Source organism: Ceratocystis lukuohia (genome assembly GCF_044167205.1).
Source record: "Ceratocystis lukuohia strain C4212 chromosome Unknown Supercontig2_pilon, whole genome shotgun sequence".
NCBI lineage: Eukaryota > Fungi > Ascomycota > Sordariomycetes > Microascales > Ceratocystidaceae > Ceratocystis > Ceratocystis lukuohia.
In genome coordinates this window covers 2,971,426-2,989,429 of record NW_027263521.1, presented here as the reverse complement: position 1 = coordinate 2,989,429, position 18,004 = coordinate 2,971,426, and the positions used below count along the sequence as shown (strand labels likewise).

Genomic DNA, 18,004 nt, shown 5'->3' with positions numbered 1-18,004 from the left:
TAAGAAAAAAGCTGACACTACAAACACTGCCGTTTCATTTAAGCCTTGACCCATGCGCAGACACCTAGCACAAAGACACTCAACATGATATCGTTCCGCACCGCCATAAAAAACTGCCCATACCGCATCGCCAGCTTGATATAACCTCCTAGGGGCGGTGGGATAAACGATAGAATAGTGCCTAATATACCAGGAACACCAGCACTTGGCGAGTTTTTTTCAACAAAGTAACGCGCGGAGAGTAGCACAGCTTCCCCAGTGGCGAACACCCAGAGTAGATCTGACGGCGAGCGGCCAGCAAAGGCGGTATGATGGTCATCAGTAGCAGCATCGGGAGAAGATACAGAAGACAGCGTGGCGAAGTCAAACGAAGGATCGAGTCGTTGCGAGAGAGACCCGGTGAACGGCGTTTTGAGTGCGATGAAGATGCCTAACGATAGTGCGAAGAGCACGTGCATCACACGGAATATAGCTGCACTGCGTGAGGTAGGTGTGGATTCTGTTGGCTGAATACCCCCAGGGAACATCCCGCCTATTCCTGCACTAGCACCAGCACCGCCCATCATCTGCTGCAACATGGCAAACGGATCACCCTCGCCGAGCTCTGCCGGCACACCATTGGCTGTAGGAGCACTGGGCCTACCGCCGGAAGCATTCGAGGGGTCCATACCGAGCATTAGGCTTCGCAGCTGGGCTTCGCTTAGCGTAGATGGGGCATCTCCTGCCGCAAAGGCCGCAGCAGAGGGAGGACCATGGGTAGAGACAGGCGGCCGTGTGGTGCGGGTGGGCTCGTAGAAGTGATTTGAGATGTCAACTTCAGCCGGGTCTTCAGAAGTGGCGTCAGCCGAGGAAGCGGCGGTGGGGGCAGGTGGCACACCGGACGTGGTTGCATCAACCGTGAGTGTATCAGCGGGGGCCGGAGGTTCAGTTTCAGCTTCTGGAAAGTGGGAAACAGTTAGCTCAAAATCGCACTACCATTATGTGGGCGGTTTGGCCTATGATGGCGGGGCTATAATCTGGATTGATACGTACTGCGGCCGCTTAGACCTGTGATCTTGTTTAGTCTAGATGACCCGCCAGCTAGTATCTTGGCTGCGCGGCGCTCTTTACGAATCCGGGCTTGTTCAGCTGCACGGGCAGCAGCAGCTTGGGCTTCGGCTTCGGGACTATCCATCGTATCTGTGTGTATATGGAGGGGGTCTCGTGGCAATGGTATTGTCCCGCTTCTGATATCGATAGGACAAAATGACCTTAAGAATGGCGACAGTATAGTTTGATAGGACAGGATTTTTACATGAAGGAAACGAAAGTTGGGGTGATGAAAGAAGGGGTCTAGACAAGGGAGCCTCGAGTACTTTGCTGGATTTGTGACGACTTGAGGTTGACCTTTGAATTGAACCGGACAGCTACCAGGTTTCTTATCTTATCGCTGACCAATTAGCAGGTTCCATATTTGGGTGGAAAATGGAAGATAATGATGGGTTCGTTGGCGTGAAAAATATAAAGACAGAATGCCTCGACATGCGCCAATGGCACTGTATTATAAATTTATCTAATGAATGGCCTTAGAGCTTGTTATTGTATAGCAGCGCACCTTACGCTATACAGCCCATGTACATGCTAGGAGACAAAAATTTATAGTTACAAAAAACTGACACGTTGAAAACCGTAAGAGTATATACACGACGTCATCACAACGCTCGTTAAAAAGAGTCCATAACACTACATAGTAATAACAACTAGCCTGTTTCAATCATCCTATCATCTCCTTGCTACTCACGGCATCTTCATCATGTCAGTCATGGAAGTGCCTTCTCAAATAGCACCACCCCACTAAAGAGAACCAAGTCTTTTTTTTACAAGTTGCTTAAGGCGTAGCCTTGCTCATGCTAAGAAGACGCTTCACACCAACCTATAGACACACATGTTAGTAACAGCAATACTAAAAAGGAAAATACAAAGCAATCGAAAGTACTTACGATCCATTTGCCGCACTCATCTGGTTTGTTTGTCTGAATATCGGCCTGAATCTTCTGTGCCGTTGCGTAATCTCGGACATCCAGTGCCTCCGCTAGGGCAGCTAATTGCTCAATAGTATCCGGTTTGACTAGCTCACCCTTGTTTAAGCAATCGAACAGAATGTTGATCCGCTTTTGAGAGTCCTTGACCTGAGCCGAGTACGTAGCGGGCGCTGATGCTGCCACTCGTTTCATATCACGAGTGAATATCTCCACCATGCGCTGTGCGTTGGCGGGGATATTACTGCGATCACCAGAATACATCTTTCCGGTCGGTTGAGGAGGGGCACCGGCGGCAGGGGGAGGGGACATGACGGTACTGGGAGGAGGGCCCTGAGAAGGAGGGGTAGCCTGAGGAGGGGCAACTACCGGGGGTGTGCCCATAGGAGGGCCAGCACGGGGAGGGCCACCCATAGGGGGACCAGCACGAGGGGGGCCACCCATAGGAGGACCACCCATAGGAGGACCACTCATAGGAGGGCCAGCCATGGGAGGACCAGCCATAGGGGGTGCAGAGGCTTGGTAACCAGAGGGGGGGTATGAAGTAGGAGAAATAGCCGAGCTAGGGCCGTAAGGGTTTGCAGGGGGAGGGGGGTGGGCACCAGCCTGGGGAGGAGGTGCCATCATACCAGCTAGAGGAGGCTGGTTGGCCTGCGCGGTGGACGCTGGGGCAGGAGCATAGCGGTTTGAAGGAGGAGCCGCAGCGGGAGGAGCATTGTAAGGGGAGTTCATACGAGGAACAGCCATTGGGGGAGAAAGAGGGTTTGATGATGTAGCTGGAGGAGGCGCGTAGGTATTAGCGGCAATTGACGAAGATCTCGGAGGGCCTTGCTGGGCTCCAACACCAGGAGGACCAGCCAGAGGCGAAGTGACACGGCCCATGGGAGGGCCTTTAGGGGGGGGAGGTGGAGTCGAGGAAAGTTCGAGAAGACCAGCGCCAGGGCTGGAGGGAGGCGGGCCAGTGGGAGAAGGGCCACCAGGGAAAGGAGAAGTTATGGGTGCAGGCTTAGAGGTGGGAGTAGCCCTGCGGGCAGGAGCCTTGGTAACCATGGGCACATCGTTCCACACCACCATGTTCTTTGATCTAGAGGGAGGAGCAATGCTAGCCGGAGGAGGGGTGTTGCGAGGAGGGGCCGAGAAGTTTTGCGGAGGAGCGCCGTAAATAGGAGCAGCAGCGGCAGGAGTGTAGCCTCCATACTGGGGAGCAGATGGTGTAGAACCATAAGCATTGGCGGGAGGGGCATAAGGGCTGGCAGAAGGAGCAGTAACAGGAGCAGAAGCAGCAGAAGGAGCAGCACCGTAGGGGTTGGTAGGTTGGGTAGGCGCCGCACCGCTACTAATGATGTTAGGGCCAGTAGGAGCATAGGGGTTGGCCGACGGCGCAGGGGGACGGGCAGAAGCCAGGGAAGGGGCTTGAGGTTGAGAGATAGGCTGATAGCCTGTAGGAGTGGCGGTCTGGCGTACGGGAAGTGCCCTTCTGTTGGTAGCAGCAGTATTGGCAGAAGTGGTAGTCTTCTTCGAGGAGGGAGTGGTAGCCAGCTTGACACGTTCCCGGGCAATATCTGCGGGAGGGTAGATAGCAGGCAGAAGATCTAGGTACTTCTGGGCCGTGGCCAGCTTGCCTTGCTCCGCAATCAAATCAGCATACTCGGTGTACTTGTCATACAGAGAAGTCAACTTCCAGTTCTTGGCTTGATCCTTTTCGCTATCCTGGAAGTTGGTAACGGCGCGGAAAACGGAAACCTTCTCGATAAAAGCCTGCAGAGACCGAGCATGAATAGAAAAGCTGTTATCGCCGTCGGAACTCTTGAGATCGGCCTCGCGGGCCTCCTCCATTTCGGCAATCCAGATATCGACAACCTTTTCCAGCTTGGATCCAACCAGATAGCAGAAAGCAGCGTCTTTGCGCTCGCCAGACTCGAGCATGCGGTCACCTAAAGCCTCGCACAAGTCAGGGAAATCTTCGGGCGAGGAGTAAGTGCAAAGAACAACCATAGTCTGCTTCCAGTCATCAAGGTCGGCGTTGTGGACAACATCCCACAAATTCTTGGCAATAACCGAGTTGAGGAGACGGATGTAGCTGGGTTTTCCCTCTTGCTCAGCCAAGTACTGGGCCTGGACTTTTTGAGCTAGAACGGCACCACTGCAATTGGCTATTAGGAAAGCATCGGCCCAGCGCTTCTCAGCGATGCAAAGCTCAACGGCCTTTTCGAAGTTGCCGAGCACTAGAGAGCGAGTAACATCCTGTTCCATGATAGACTCGCTCTCATTAAAGAGATTGAAGGGGTCGTTAGTCTTGGCACCCTTGCTAGCTGAGAGGCTAGCCATAAAGTCATCTTCATCAACCTCGCCATCATCACCACCAAAGAAATCATCGTCAGCATCCTTCTTCTTCTCCATGGTTGCGCCAGCCTTGTCGGACTCAACCTCGGCCGCCTCCGCCTCGGGGCTTTTGGGAATATCATCCTTGGTGAACCCAAGGAACTCAACAATACGATCCCGTACATCATCACCCGCTAGATTCTTCATAATAGTCCAGTCAGCCTTTTCATCCTCAGAGGCAGCCTCCTCTTTAGACTCGCAAATGGATATAATATTTCCAGAAGACAAGGAGCTTTCGAACTTTTCAGTGGCATCAGAAATGCCGGTATCAGCAGAGAACTGTGTAATTAGGACCTTGGATGATCGACTATCGTTGGCTGTAGGCTTAAAGACTACCAGCTTACCACCAAAACCAAACGAAGCACCAATGGGACGCTCTAGCCACCTAGGAGCTTTGGCTAGGGTAAAGTTGGTTTCCTGGGGCTGTGTCTGGGCGCTAGCAAAAAAGTCCTCGCCGTCTAAGCCGCTTTGGTTGGCGGTTTCTTGGGTAGGGGGATTTGTGTTTTGAAGAGTTTGGATAACAATCTTGCCGTCAAAACTAGCAGTGGCTGTCAAGCTGGGGTTATGGGGGTTGAACTTGGTGGAAAAGTTCCAGTTAGTCCCCTCTTGAAACTCGCCAAATAATTCACCGTTCTGGGGGTTCCAGAGCAATGTCCTACTGTCTTTTCCGCAAGAAAGTAGCAGATCGGGGTCCTGAGGACACCACGACAGAGACAGGACACCCTGTACATGGCCCTGCATTGTGCGCTCGGGGGTATTAGTATTGCGCAGATCCCACAGGTAAATGACGGGCGTGGTATCATCAAAGGAAGATGTGATCAGCTTTGTTGAGTAGTTAGGGTCCCACTCAATAGCGCTAACGGGTTTGCGGTTGTTGTTGAGAGTGACTGATGTCTTTTTGGTTTTGAGATCCCACACAGTCACTAGGCCTCCAGCACTACCTGAAGCTAGAATGTGTGACACCTTTCTGTTCCAGGCGACACACTCTAAGTCATCGGGTCTCGCGGTGGCAGCTCCTAGGCGGAAGGGGGACGAGATGTCATTGACATCATAGACAAAGAGTTCACCCTTGGCGCCAGCCGTAGCTAGGTAATGTGATTTTATGGGGTTGAACTGCAGTGACTTGATAGCACCACTATGCTTAGTGGTGCGTGATATCAAAGCCTCCCCAGCCGAGGCTCCAGCGATGAGCTTAGCGGCGTCATAAAGGTCTAGTGAGCCGTTCTCGAGGGCACAAGCAATGATTCCGTTGGGCCGAGTATCGTCAGGCTGACTCCAGGCAATATCGTAGAATCTATAGATGGGGGAAGATATCAATTGTTAGCATCTAGATAATTGAGTTGAGAGGTGAGCAAATAAGCTTTGATGTAGCTCACCTTGAATCTGACACAATGCTAGCTACGGGCTGCAGTTCTACACTGTGCTCAAAATCTTCAAGCCCCAAATCCCACAATTCCAGCTTCGTATCGTCAGAGAAGTCGGCATCCACGGCTCCTGCTCGGGTTCCTGTGACTATTAACGGCTTGGTGGCGCCAGGCGACCAAGCAAAGGCAGCTGTGCGCTGTATCTCACGAAGACGAACCATTATGGGGGGAGGTTAAATAAATGGAAGCAACTAGACGAAGGAAAACAATGGCTAAAGTGATGGTTTGAATTGTTGACGTGGATGTGGGCTCGATGGTCTCGACAAGCAAAAGCATTCGCTTGATTCCTCAAACTCCTAACGGGAATGGCCTCTGAGCTGAGTGAGAAAAATGAGCGACAACAAGCCCTACAAACCAGAGGACAGCAAGAAATATAAGGAAAATAAAGGGAGAAAAAGACTTGGAAAGGAGAAATCAAGAGCGAAATGTGGCTATTGTGTTGTAACGTCGTCGTCTAAATAACAGGTCGTTCAAAGCCAAGACCAATGGACAACGAGGAGCCCGTTAATAGGAATGGCAGTGATAAAGTGGGATTGAAGCCAGATTGCAGAGCCCATCCACCAATAACAGCGTCGTAGCCTAACTTAATGGCCTTGCTAAAGCTTGGGGGGGAGCTTGGTCAATTAATACCCCACTATACGTAAGGGACAGCTGTCTACAGGTGTCCTTCAGCTGACACATACTTCGTGCTACTCACGCACGTGATGCCCCATCACTAGACCTCACTTCTCATAGGAAATACATGAACAGCTTGACTGTCTTTCTCTCGACATCAAGCCCACTCAATTCAAACCCCCAAATGTCCGAATCAGACCGGTGGAAGGCTACCGTTCACGTCGGAGGCTTGGCCTCTCACGTCACCTCAAACCATGTCCATGACGCCTTCATCCCGTTTGGGGACATTGTCGAAGTCTCTGTCCCTAAGGACGACCGATCTAACACAAACAACGCCGCTGACGAAGGCGCCCCCCGGAACCAACTAATCGCGGATTTGCCTATGTGGAGTTTGAAGATGTCGATGATGCCAAGGAGGCTATTGACAATATGGACCAGTCTGAGTTCTTCGGCAAGGTGATCCGGTGTTCGGCCGCTAAAGCACCTAAAAGCGCTACAGAGGGACTTGGCAGCAAGACTGCCCTCTGGGAGCAGGTGCGATATCCATTTCAGCCCATGGGTTGGTTATAGTAACTAACGCGTAATAGGAGGGGTGGCTTTCCCAAAATACTGCCGATGATGAACTTAGCGCACCTATGCCGGCTGCTGGTGATCCTATGCAAGGCCTTGAAGGGCTTGATGTTGCGGGCCCCAAGCCAGCTTAAACATATGAGGCTTGGCTGCTCCCTTTTATTTTTTCTTTCTTTTTGCCGATTGCATCCGCCGAGCCTGTACTTTTGGAGTCATCACATTTTGTCAATTTTATTTTCTGGCGTTGGCGTTGCGGGACACAATATTGAATTATGTACTACTATACCAACTCAATGATATATCTGGACTTTTGCTTTGCAAGTTGCTATTTTGTAGCACATCTGGGTGTTTATAGACTTGGTTCATCACATGCTCAAGATAAAATCATAGCACAAACCATGCACGATACAGCTATAAGAAAAAGCGGAGGATTTTATTCCGTCTGTTACTTAACCAGACCTTCTCTGGCCTCGTGGGTATGGCTAAATCAGCCTGGCGTCATATATGAGCTTCTAGTAAGGCATTCCAGCTAGATTGCCTCACGAAGTTTAACTACCATCTACAACCTGGTGCAACACTAAACGTAGTAAACGAAGAGCCAAACATGTACAGTATATTTCCAAGAGATTCGATTTGGAAGCGTATTTAATGATGCTCATCGGCATGGGGCTTGTTGTCACCACTGGAGCGACTCAGACGAAGGGTCTTATCGGTGAGCAGGTGTCGGGTCAGCGAGTATCCAGCAGCACCGACAGCGAAGGCAACGACAACACCTACGGCATGGCATGCGTTAGTACAATTTTATAGTTGAGGGTGAGTTTCTCGATTTACGTACCGAGGGGGAACAGCTCAGGAGGAATGTTCTTGAGCTTCCGAAGTCTCGCAGACACGCCATGGGCTAAAGGGTATAAAAGAGTATTAGTATCGGCACAGGAAGTCACTAGGTCGGGTCGTTGGGATTGATGTTGGAATTAGAATTTGCTCCGCTCATGGAGATTTCCAGGCGTTGCAATATATCACGGCCAACAGCGCGTATTGGAGGGGGGAATTAGAAGGGTTGACACCATACCGGCCTGGTCTTCAACCTATAAACAAAGAAACATGTTAGCACGACACTACTGTGCATGGAGAAATCAAAGACGTTAGGTCATAGATGTTCTCAAGCCTTGATAATTGACTTCCAAGATGGAGTAATAACCTCACTACTTCCTCACATCCGAGTCACATCCGAAGAGCGCCACCATATTGCAAGGCGGCTGAGCGGAGTGGCGGCTGAGCGGAGTGGTTATCCGGATTTATTGACTCGGCCAAGGGCAAAGACACTTACGGGAGCAGCGCGCATCAGACGCGGAGTCTGGCGCATCATACGGAGACCGAGAGTGGCATACATCTTAGTGGTGTGGGAGACAGAGCGGCAAAGAGTGGAGAGAAGACACTTGTAGACCAAGAGAATTTGAAGCAAAGAGAGAAGAATTCGAAGGGGATCACGAAGGGCAATTCCGAGAAAAAGTCACCCACAGTCAAAACGCAGAGCCTCTGAATGCTGAACTGTCATTGGTGGCTACATCTGGCTCACTAGGCTTTTCCCCATCATAACTGTCAGCCTTTTTTCTCTTAGGGAGGGGAACAACTGATTTTCCAGTGGCCAAAGATAACTTTTCAGTGGCTAGCCCGCTATTACCCAGGCTTACTTCCTCCAAAAAGGTCCAACCCACAGCTCTCTATAGGCTATGAGCTCTACAGGGCACCTCATAACCTTAGTGCCCCTTGCACTTGGAAATCATTCCACTTTTCGCCAGTGGAGTAGACTTCTAACGGTTTGGCAAAGCCAGTCTAGGGGCCTGGAAATCAAGGCAAGAAAACTTTGCAAATTGTCTAGTATCTGATTTGGCTAAATTCGACCTCTACTGCTCCGAGCCACACCTTGGCTTTGCATCTTTGGCATTTCCCTTCCTCAATATCTAACTTAAGCCTTGCCTTATTTTTTTTCTTTTTTTTTTTCTTTTCATAATCCGCCTCTCTATTTTTGCACATATCAACCACCACAATGTCCGACTCCGAAGATCAGGTCACTAAGCCCTTCAAGTTCGTCACTGGTAAGTCATGAGAAAAAAAGAAAAGCTCTTTCTGTCTATCCCCACTGGAAATACAATTGGCATTATTAAAAGTTCACAACTTTGTCTCTCTTGCTTGAGTTCCGATGTTTGGTGGCGTCATGTATGTATATGATCCTTGGCTAACTTAACTCTTTGTAGCTGGTGAGTAAAAAAGGCACTTCCCTATGGTGCACGATTTATTTTCGCTCATGATGTACCAATCCATCACATCACATTCCCCCATACTATTTGCTGGTATCGGGCCATTCTCGGGGCTACGGGAATTGCCATTTTCATACGCCCTCGCTCCGTCAATACCGACGTCGCCATTTCTCTCCGCCCCCGCCGTCTTTGCTGTCTTTTGGATCTTCGCACCCTCCCACCGCGACTCCTTCCATCTTGGCCTTGTATAAGTCATCAAACGTCACAGTATCTAACATACGATCCTACTTGTTTTCCTACAGGTGTCGACGCCCGCTTCCCCAATACCAACCAGACCAAGCACTGCTGGCAAAATTATGTCGACTACCACAAGTGCATCAACGCCAAGGGCGAGGACTTTGCTCCCTGCCGCCAGGTATGACCTCTCCATGCATCCATTGGCTCAACAGGAGCTCGCCACACAGCCGGCGTGTTTTGATTTCAAGTCTACACTACTTCGCGAAATCCGCCTGATCATATTATGGTCTCATCAAAGGGTTGCCAGTTTGTGGATCAATTACTAATCTCTGGATAGTTCTTCCTGGCCTACCGATCACTGTGCCCTTCGTCGTGGTACACTCGCTGGGACGAGCAGCGTGGTACGTACTCATACTCCCTCTCATCTAGACTTATATTGAGGCAGCTTTCTCCTTGATCCTCTGCCCTCTTGACCTCTTTGCACAGCTTGAATACTAGCTAACTTTGTCTTATTACAGAGGGTGGCACTTTCCCCGCCCGTCTGGACCTATAAATCTTGACTAGCTAATCATTTCCTTGATTCAATTGCATACTATAATTGTACAAAGAAAGCCAAATAGTTGTTCGATAACTTTCAGTGTTCGCATCATGCTCAGTCTTGTGGTCGTTTTTCATTGGGGATACTTCCTGCTACCAAGAATCGGTCATTATATGATGTCACAAGCTCCAGTCAAATAGACGTCAATAATCGGCCTAGTCTGGTGTAAACAGAACTTCCACATTTGCTTTTTTGTCATGCATTACTGCAGCATATCATCTGTATGCTAAATTGTTTGAGTAATCCTTATATCTCGCCATTATAACCATTATATGGTTAAACTCAAAATACTCCAAGCCTTAACGACATTTTCCACTAACAGGCGAAGTGCTGAAATTAAGTAAACGATATCCTCAAGCTAAACCCGCTCATCCGTTTCCTAAAAAAAATATCCCAACTAAAAACAAAATGCCATCCCAATATTGCAATGTGTGCTAGCATCCAAAGCGAAACAAATAATAAAAAAACAATAGACTAGGATAACCCCCGGATTATTCATCATCAGAACTCATGAATTCATCATCCTCATCAAACCCAAAAAAGGTCTTGAGTTTCTCTGGCGCCTTGGACGCTGATGATGATGATGGAGTAGCAGCTTTTTCAATGGTCTCCGCGGCTGGCGATCCTGAACCAGAGCTAGACACCGCATCATCACTGCCTTCATTTTCTGAGTGCGATTGAGGCTGATTACTGGATTGTGACCCATGTGAGGTGCCCAATAAGCTGTCTTTATATGTGCCCTCCTGCATAGCAGCAAATACAGCGCTGCGCGTACGCTCATTTGCCTCTGTCTTATCCTCAAGCCATTTTTCATCAATTCGGCCCTTGCCGCCATGCTTAATCTCCTCAGTGCGGCGCTCGGCCATTTCAACGATCTGCTCCAGGCGCTCACGGCGCATCTCACGCTCGCGCTTCTCCATTTCAGGCTTGACGGCCAGGTACTCTGCAAGTCCCTTCGCTTCGTTGACTGTGCGGATGCGACGTCCGTCTAGATTGCGACTAGATCCATTCTCTTCACCCTGGCCACGCTTCTTCTTTGACATGCGGCCTCCGGCAGCACGCAGCTGGGAGCCAAAGCCACCTTTTCCACCACATAGTGGGCTCCAGAGGCGTAAGGAAAGAATTTCATCACTTTCAGTTGCAATATATTCAGTAAGTTTTGACGAGCGGGCGATTGTCGTGTTGGCATGTGTAGAGAGGATGTAACGGCGCTGGGAAAAGTCTATGGGCATGCGTTGGGAAATGTGCTCCCAGAGATCATCGCCTGTAGCATCGCGGTCGATAGGCAGAACAACGGTTGGCGGAAGCCCAAGACCATGAATGCTAGAGACAAAGACGTTGATCTTTGGTGGCGCCATATTGGTGATAACGTTTGCGATTAGATGCACAAGATTTGGAAATCGCGGTTTATTTCAAATGGAAAGTAAAAATACTGCAGCGAAAGGTTTCTGCGACGGATGAATAAATGCGCTCTGCTATCGCTTTAGTGACAATATGTAGGGGGTTGTAGGTGCGAGAAATAAAATATCATGATGTGACGCAACAAGGCTTTGTCATACAAGAGAATGCACTACTTTTCTTAGCCTTGTGCATTATTGTTCAAAGGCTGTAGCCTTGCAGCTCCAATAATCAGGATCAAGGATTGCATAAATCTTTCCAATTTTGTGGCGCTATCGCAGCAAGACATAGTGTGGCGTTTATAAGGTCGAGATCACGTGCAGAGACCAACGCCACGTCCACAAGAAGTTAATATAGCATGGGATTTATGTCAAAAAGAAGCGGGACGACCCCCTGTCCACTGTCTTGGTAGGGTTTTTTGTCCACACAAAAGTGACCCATTTTGAGCATCGCGTTGAATACTATTCACACTTTCCCCTCCTCACATTTCGTTCAGTACACCGAATCGTCAACACCGCCAAGATGCTTATCCCCAAGGCTGATCGCAAGCTCATCCACGAGGTACGTACACTCGTCGCTTTTTAGTCTTGCTGCTTGGAATTTTGTTTTTTTACCATCTCAATTGTCGGCAACAACATTACACACGACCTTCACCCACACTCTCAAACTCATCGGGGAAAAATGTAACGGATATGGAAGGATTGCGAAGAATCGAAACAACTACCGAGTTTTCAATGTGGAATTCATCTACACAATGAATCGATTCAATTTATTGCGCGTGGCGTAAACGCACAACTCCGACCACGGACGAGCCGATCTCGAAGCCCCTTCAGTGCATGGCAGCACACAGCAGCAGGACTAGATTAGAACAATTACCATTCATGGGCAAACACTAACATACAATTTCCAACAGTACCTCTTCCGGGAGGGTGTCCTTGTGGCCCCTAAGGACTACAACCTGGACAAGCACCCCGACATCGACACCAAGAACCTGTTTGTCATCAAGGCCATGCAGTCCCTGAACTCCAAGGGCTTCGTCAAGACCCAGTTCTCTTGGCAGTGGTACTACTACACCCTCACTGCTGAGGGTCTGGACTACCTCCGCGAGTGGCTCCACCTTCCCGCTGAGATTGTCCCCACCACCCACATCAAGCAGCAGCGCCCCAACGCTCCCCCCCGGGGAATGCTGCCCGAGAGCGAGCGCGAGCGCAGACCCTTTGGCCGCGGCCGTGGCGACCGCGAGGGCGGCTACCGTCGCAGAGATGCTGGCGAGGGCAAGGAGGGTGCTGCTCCCGGCGAGTTCGCTCCCCAGTTGTACGTATATCCCCGCTGAATATTCTGCTTTTTTTGTCCATCTTGAGGCACAGATAGCGTCATTTCATTTTTTACGCTATGGAACTATGCAAACAAGAAGATGGCTATGAGCAAATCCACATGACATGAGTGCTAACTGGTCGTTTTCTCTCAACAGCCGTGGTGGTATGGGCCGTGGCCGTGCTGCCCCCCCTTCGTAAATATAGAATCTCTTAAATAAAAAAAAATGGGATCTTTTACGAGCGTTTCTTCGGGTACGAAATCAAGGCAATCGAACGACACAGCAAATGAGTACTACTTTCGCATGCGAGTGGAGCAAGTGAATGACATAATACATAGTACAAGTCATGTTATCGTCTTTCTCTCCTTCGCGTGACGGCCTACGTGAGGGCAAAAACAGCGGGGTTTATTTTAGATAAGGGCTTCACCTCGGGAATCATCAAAAAATGGCATACTTTCCACACTACGCACAAGTATTGAGGTTGTTCGCTTGCGTGCTGTGATATTGGGAAAGGAGATGGCTTGAATAAAAGGTTTGAACAAACAGTTAGTCTGGAACAAACTAGGAGCCTGTGTGTCGCAGTGCATAGACCCTAACATGGTGGCATTGTTAACCCTAATGGTTAACGCGCATTTAAAACGGAGGTTAAGTCTGTCATGACGAGACATGTAGTTTTTAACGGTTAGTTTATCGAACGAAACTTTAGAGTGTACTCGAGAAAAAGTGCTTATAATACTGTTAATGGGAAGGCGAAACAGCCTTTCTTCTCTTCTCACCTTTTTCTTTTCAATTTCCTTTGTGTGCGCAACTTGGAATACATTCAATTCTAGGTTCAGGCAGCTTGCGGTTTTCCGTGGTGCAGGAATGAGGCTTAATTAAGGCTTCGGTCTCGAGAGGCGAGAAGGCATATGGTAGATTATAATAGTGCTGTTAATGTACGTACGTGCATTTGCAATAGCCGCCTCGACAAGAGCTTCCATTATTGAAAACTCCGGGTGACTGTCAAAAGTTGAGGCCTTGGCTAAAGGGTGAAAACCAAACAACACGTAGATAGCACAGCGCAATGGAGCGACAAAACAAGCAGGACTAGCAAGCTTTGGCCCTTCCCCAAACTTGGTTAGACCCCGCGATGGTTCTTACTGTAAGAGATCCTATTGAAAGAAGCTCATGGATATGATGGATGGGGTATGGGGGATGAGGGGGAGGGGAGGAAGAGACCGGCGAAGGCGGAGGAGAGAAGAAAGAGATGAAGAGAGGAAAAAGAAGAAAGAGTGGACAGCAAGGAAGCGAGGTAATAGAACGGTCCGATTGTGGCTTCTGGCGTTGAGATGAAGAAAGAGCGGCTGCATGCGGATGAGTATAAAGGGAGGGGGAGAAGAGAAGAGGGGCAAGACCAGGACAAAAAGCAAGGGCGAGGAGTATGCGGATGAGCCGCATCCTGACAGAAGTCAAGTCAGGCCAAGTGGTGCCGTCTGTGCTGTGAAATGGGGAGAGATGAGCTGGGGGGGATGGGCTAAATCGAAGGTATATACAGAGATGGTAGAGAGCATGCACGAAAAGCGAGGGGCTTTGCTGCTCTTGTCTCTTGTCTGTCCGTCTGGAGAAGGGACTTGCTTCTGCTTCTGCTTCTGCTTCTCTTTTCTCCTCTTGTCTCCGACCCCTCTGTTTCTCTCGCCGTCTTGTCTCTCTGTCTCTTCCTCTGCCTATCGCAGCCTGGCCTGTGCCCTTGGCCTCGAAGCGGAATGCGAGTTTCTAGAAATCTACAGCAGATAAAAGTGAAACGCCGACAGAGGCGGAGCTGGGGAAGAGGAAGAGGAGGTTCCTGATTGGGAAGCTGGTTTTCTGGAGAGCTCAGGCCCTAAATTTGCGTTTACGTGCCTCAAGCATCACAGTTACGTACATGCCTGGCTCTAGCTACAAAGCTAGCAAGCTGAACAAAGCGCTGATCATAAGCCTCTATTTTCCCCTGCTTTTCTAGCCATGTATCCTCCCCCTCAGTGGCTTCTCATTGGCGGGGTTGTAGCACACAGTATCTAGAATAGGGTGCTTGCGGGGTTTAAAGAGCAGGGCTAGAGCACAAGGGAAGAAGAGGCCAGCATGGGGTATCATAGAGGGATGAAGGGATTGATAACACAGCGAGGCCGAAGCAAACGCCACGCCAGGAAGAAAGGCCGAGGTAACGGAGGGAAAGTGGGTCACGGACCAAGATGTGAATGGATGGATGGGGATGGATTGTGATGTAAGTAGGTATCTTGTACTTTGTACTTTGTAGCTTGTAGCTATGTATCTTTATTGTATTTTTGTACCTTCGGACTAACACGCAGCTGCTAACATAGTAGGCGATCGAGAAGCTTCCCTTCTAGCGAAGTCGCTTGCTTCTATGCCCGTCTTGGAGTTGGCTATAAGCAAGTCGTCTTTTGTCATCGATTTGTATTGGCTTGAGTTGATTTGTGATCTCACGTCATCATGAGCTGGGACTTAGTCAATCAACCGCGCACTCTTTTTGTTTACCTGTTGATCCACCTTGAGGCGAAACAAGTTCTAAGACAAAACGCATGCACAAGGACCTCGCTGCAACTTAGAGCGCCCCACTTGCCGGGGGCGGTAGACCACCGATAGAAATGGTGGACCAGACCAGGCCAGAGTCAGAGCGGCCCAGAGTGGTCTTGGCACAAGACGTTTCCTTGATTTGGAGAAGCCTGGCGGAGAGAAAAAGAGAAAGGGAAAGCGTAGCTCGGCGAGTAGTTTGATGACATAGGTAACGTCATATGGATGCACGAATAAGCCGACAAACGCATGAGGTGAGTGAGATGTATAAATGGGGCGACGGTCCCTCGTTCTCAGCACTTCTATCCCTTTTAGAGAGATTCCGTTTAGTACAACACATTATAACCAGCGTTTCCAACGTGATTCTTGCGTCTTTGGGCCCTCTCTCACTTCTTTCTTCAACCTGCTCACCTGCCATCCCGTTCTAGCTTCATTCTTAATCTAAGTCAAAATATCCACCATGTCTGGACTTCCCAAGACCATGAAGGCGCTCCGGCAAGTTGATTCCTGTCCTTTCTGTCTCCCCCCTGCTTTTTATGGCGCTGTCGAAAGCTACTGTTACTAATGTTCATTATAGCTACGAGAAGCCTGAGGACTTTTCGATTGTTGAGGTCCCCCTGCCTACCCTGCGTGAGAATGATGTCCTAGTCAAGGTCAAGGCCTGTGGTGTCTGCGGAACTGGTGGGTTATCTTCCCTCATTCTCTCTCCAACCTCCTTTGGTTGTCTAGATGTCCCAGGGCTTTTGCATGCTAACAATCCTAATTTCTGTAGACCTGGTACATGCCTTGGATTCCAGCTAATTCCTAGCTCCTCTCTTCAAGTATGCTAACTATCCCTAGCACATCCACGAGGGTGAATTCATTGCGAAGTTCCCTCTGATTCCCGGTCACGAGACCGTGGGCGTAATCGCCGCTGTAGGCCCTGTAAGTGCCCTAGTATTAACTAGTGACCCTAGCTTCGTTATCGATCACCTCTAACTCTAAGACCAGAAAGTCAAAGGCTTCAACATTGGCGACCGTGTGGCCGCTGATAACAGTGAGTTATGTCAGGAGTGCTTCTACTGCCGTCGTGGCAAGCCTCTGCTATGTGAGCAGTTTGAAGCTCATGGTGTCACCATGGATGGTGGCTTTGCTGAGTACTGTGCATACCCGGCGGCCAAGGTGTTTAAGATTGAGAATCTGAGCGATGTCGACGCTACTCTGCTGGAGCCTGCGTCGTGCGCATGCCACGGGTTGGAGCGGATTGCCCCAGCTCTCGGCTCTCACGTACTAATGTTTGGTGCTGGCCCGACAGGCCTGATGCTGGCGCAGCTGCTGCGTCACAATGGCGGCTGCAAGGTGACGATTGCTGCACCGGGCGGTCTGAAGATGGAGCTGGCAAAAAAGCTGGATGCAGCTGATACCTACGTTGAGCTGTCGCGCAACAACCCCCAGGCGCAATTTGAGGCGCTCAAGCAGGACAACCCGTATGGCTTTGATATCGTGGTTGAGGCAACAGGCTCAACCAAGATCTTGGAGGATGCTATTCACTACGTGCGCCGCGGCGGAAAATTGGTGGTTTACGGGTAGGTTCCATGGCGTTGAAATGAGTCCTGTTCTGATGCTAACCTATTTCCCAATGCAGTGTCTACAGTAACACTGCTTCCGTCTCATGGCCGCCGGCCAAGATCTTTGGCGACGAAATCACCATCTTGGGCTCTTTCTCAGAGACCTACATGTTCCGTAAGTTAACGTACTAGTCATCCGACAAGCGGGGAACAAAGCTAATGGAAATCTCTCTTCCCTGCAGCTGCCACTATCGACTACCTGGACTCGGGCAAGGTCAAGACCGAAGGCATTGTGAACAAGACATTCAAGCTGGAACAATGGGGCGAGGCGTTGGAGAGTATTAGAAACAAGAGCGCTGTCAAGGCTGCTATTGTCTTTGACTAAGCGGAGACAGCGAGAAGACCAGTTTGAGGGTATGTTTGTGTAATATCTTATATGTTTTTTTTTCTCTAATCCGGTTCTGCAAATGATGTGTTGCTTGTGTCACGACACCAATTATCAAAAAGGGAACAGTAGCATGCAGCGCGCAGAATCGCTGTAATACGCTGTCATACGTACGGAAATATACATATGTCTATATGTGTGTCTCCATTTGTGTATTATGGACCCTGCAAGTTTACTCTCGAGGCGTCTTGAGAAGAGAGTCTAGACTGGGGTCTATGCAATCCGAGGCTCTCTTGGGGAATGCTTACTAGGCCTTCTTCATTGCCCAACATTGTCTTGGTAATAATCTGATTTGCATGGAGCAAATTTCGAGCAATAGAAAAATGAACAATGCAATGCAGAGTTAAAACGGGAATTCTCCCTGGGGGGAAGGGGGCTCTTGGCTTGGGATTCCCTTCTTTCTGGAGTGAGTGCTTGAGCTTGGACAGGATTGTGCATGGTTGGTTGATGTTGAAGAAAGTAAGTGGAATAACTTTTCTCATATTTGTCTCAATATCCTTTGTTGTTGTTGCGCTAGAAGAGGCTTAGACCAGGAAGATTCGTCACCTTGCTTGTGAAGTAGACAGCAACACAGATAGATGATACGCTGCAGATACAGATATAATATCGCGTGGACGACAATACTATCAGTTATATGTCATCATAAAAAA

At 49.4% G+C, this 18,004-nt stretch overlaps 8 protein-coding genes across 8 annotated transcripts; 4 read left to right on the top strand and 4 right to left on the bottom strand.

Annotated features, from left to right (window-relative positions):
- Nucleotides 1-38: 38 nt before the first annotated feature.
- On the bottom strand, nt 39-1,174 carry HOO65_020742 (uncharacterized protein; the record flags this gene model as incomplete). Its single annotated transcript, XM_071006872.1, has 2 exons — nt 39-937; nt 1,033-1,174. The coding sequence occupies 2 exons, from the start codon at nt 1,172-1,174 to the stop codon at nt 39-41; spliced, it is 1,041 nt and encodes a 346-aa protein (XP_070861380.1).
- Nucleotides 1,175-1,867: 693 nt separating this feature from the next.
- HOO65_020741 (Protein transport protein SEC31) lies at nt 1,868-5,985 on the bottom strand (the record flags this gene model as incomplete). Its single annotated transcript, XM_071006300.1, has 3 exons — nt 1,868-1,912; nt 1,980-5,694; nt 5,777-5,985. 3 exons carry the CDS (start codon nt 5,983-5,985, stop codon nt 1,868-1,870), a joined length of 3,969 nt encoding a protein of 1,322 aa, XP_070861379.1.
- Nucleotides 5,986-6,868: 883 nt separating this feature from the next.
- On the top strand, nt 6,869-7,143 carry HOO65_020740 (Peptidyl-prolyl cis-trans isomerase E; the record flags this gene model as incomplete). The annotated part of the gene is made up of 2 exons (XM_071007107.1): nt 6,869-6,973; nt 7,027-7,143. The coding sequence occupies 2 exons, from the start codon at nt 6,869-6,871 to the stop codon at nt 7,141-7,143; spliced, it is 222 nt and encodes a 73-aa protein (XP_070861378.1).
- A 511-nt stretch (nt 7,144-7,654) lies between these two features.
- Nucleotides 7,655-8,399, bottom strand: HOO65_020739 (NADH-ubiquinone reductase complex 1 MLRQ subunit; the record flags this gene model as incomplete). The annotated part of the gene is made up of 4 exons (XM_071007029.1): nt 7,655-7,782; nt 7,845-7,907; nt 8,079-8,094; nt 8,337-8,399. The coding sequence occupies 4 exons, from the start codon at nt 8,397-8,399 to the stop codon at nt 7,655-7,657; spliced, it is 270 nt and encodes an 89-aa protein (XP_070861377.1).
- A 657-nt stretch (nt 8,400-9,056) lies between these two features.
- On the top strand, nt 9,057-10,002 carry HOO65_020738 (Cytochrome c oxidase subunit 6B; the record flags this gene model as incomplete). Its single annotated transcript, XM_071006963.1, has 4 exons — nt 9,057-9,105; nt 9,570-9,682; nt 9,842-9,905; nt 9,950-10,002. 4 exons carry the CDS (start codon nt 9,057-9,059, stop codon nt 10,000-10,002), a joined length of 279 nt encoding a protein of 92 aa, XP_070861376.1.
- Nucleotides 10,003-10,593: 591 nt separating this feature from the next.
- Nucleotides 10,594-11,460, bottom strand: HOO65_020737 (Telomere maintenance protein SDE2; the record flags this gene model as incomplete). Its single annotated transcript, XM_071000145.1, has 1 exon — nt 10,594-11,460. One exon carries the CDS (start codon nt 11,458-11,460, stop codon nt 10,594-10,596), a length of 867 nt encoding a protein of 288 aa, XP_070861375.1.
- Nucleotides 11,461-12,022: 562 nt separating this feature from the next.
- HOO65_020736 (40S ribosomal protein eS10) lies at nt 12,023-12,833 on the top strand (the record flags this gene model as incomplete). Its single annotated transcript, XM_071007014.1, has 2 exons — nt 12,023-12,061; nt 12,414-12,833. 2 exons carry the CDS (start codon nt 12,023-12,025, stop codon nt 12,831-12,833), a joined length of 459 nt encoding a protein of 152 aa, XP_070861374.1.
- A 2,989-nt stretch (nt 12,834-15,822) lies between these two features.
- On the top strand, nt 15,823-17,294 carry HOO65_020735 (D-arabinitol dehydrogenase 1; the record flags this gene model as incomplete). The annotated part of the gene is made up of 5 exons (XM_071006744.1): nt 15,823-15,906; nt 16,203-16,286; nt 16,353-16,927; nt 16,987-17,084; nt 17,152-17,294. 5 exons carry the CDS (start codon nt 15,823-15,825, stop codon nt 17,292-17,294), a joined length of 984 nt encoding a protein of 327 aa, XP_070861373.1.
- Between the last annotated feature and the right edge of the window lie 710 nt (nt 17,295-18,004).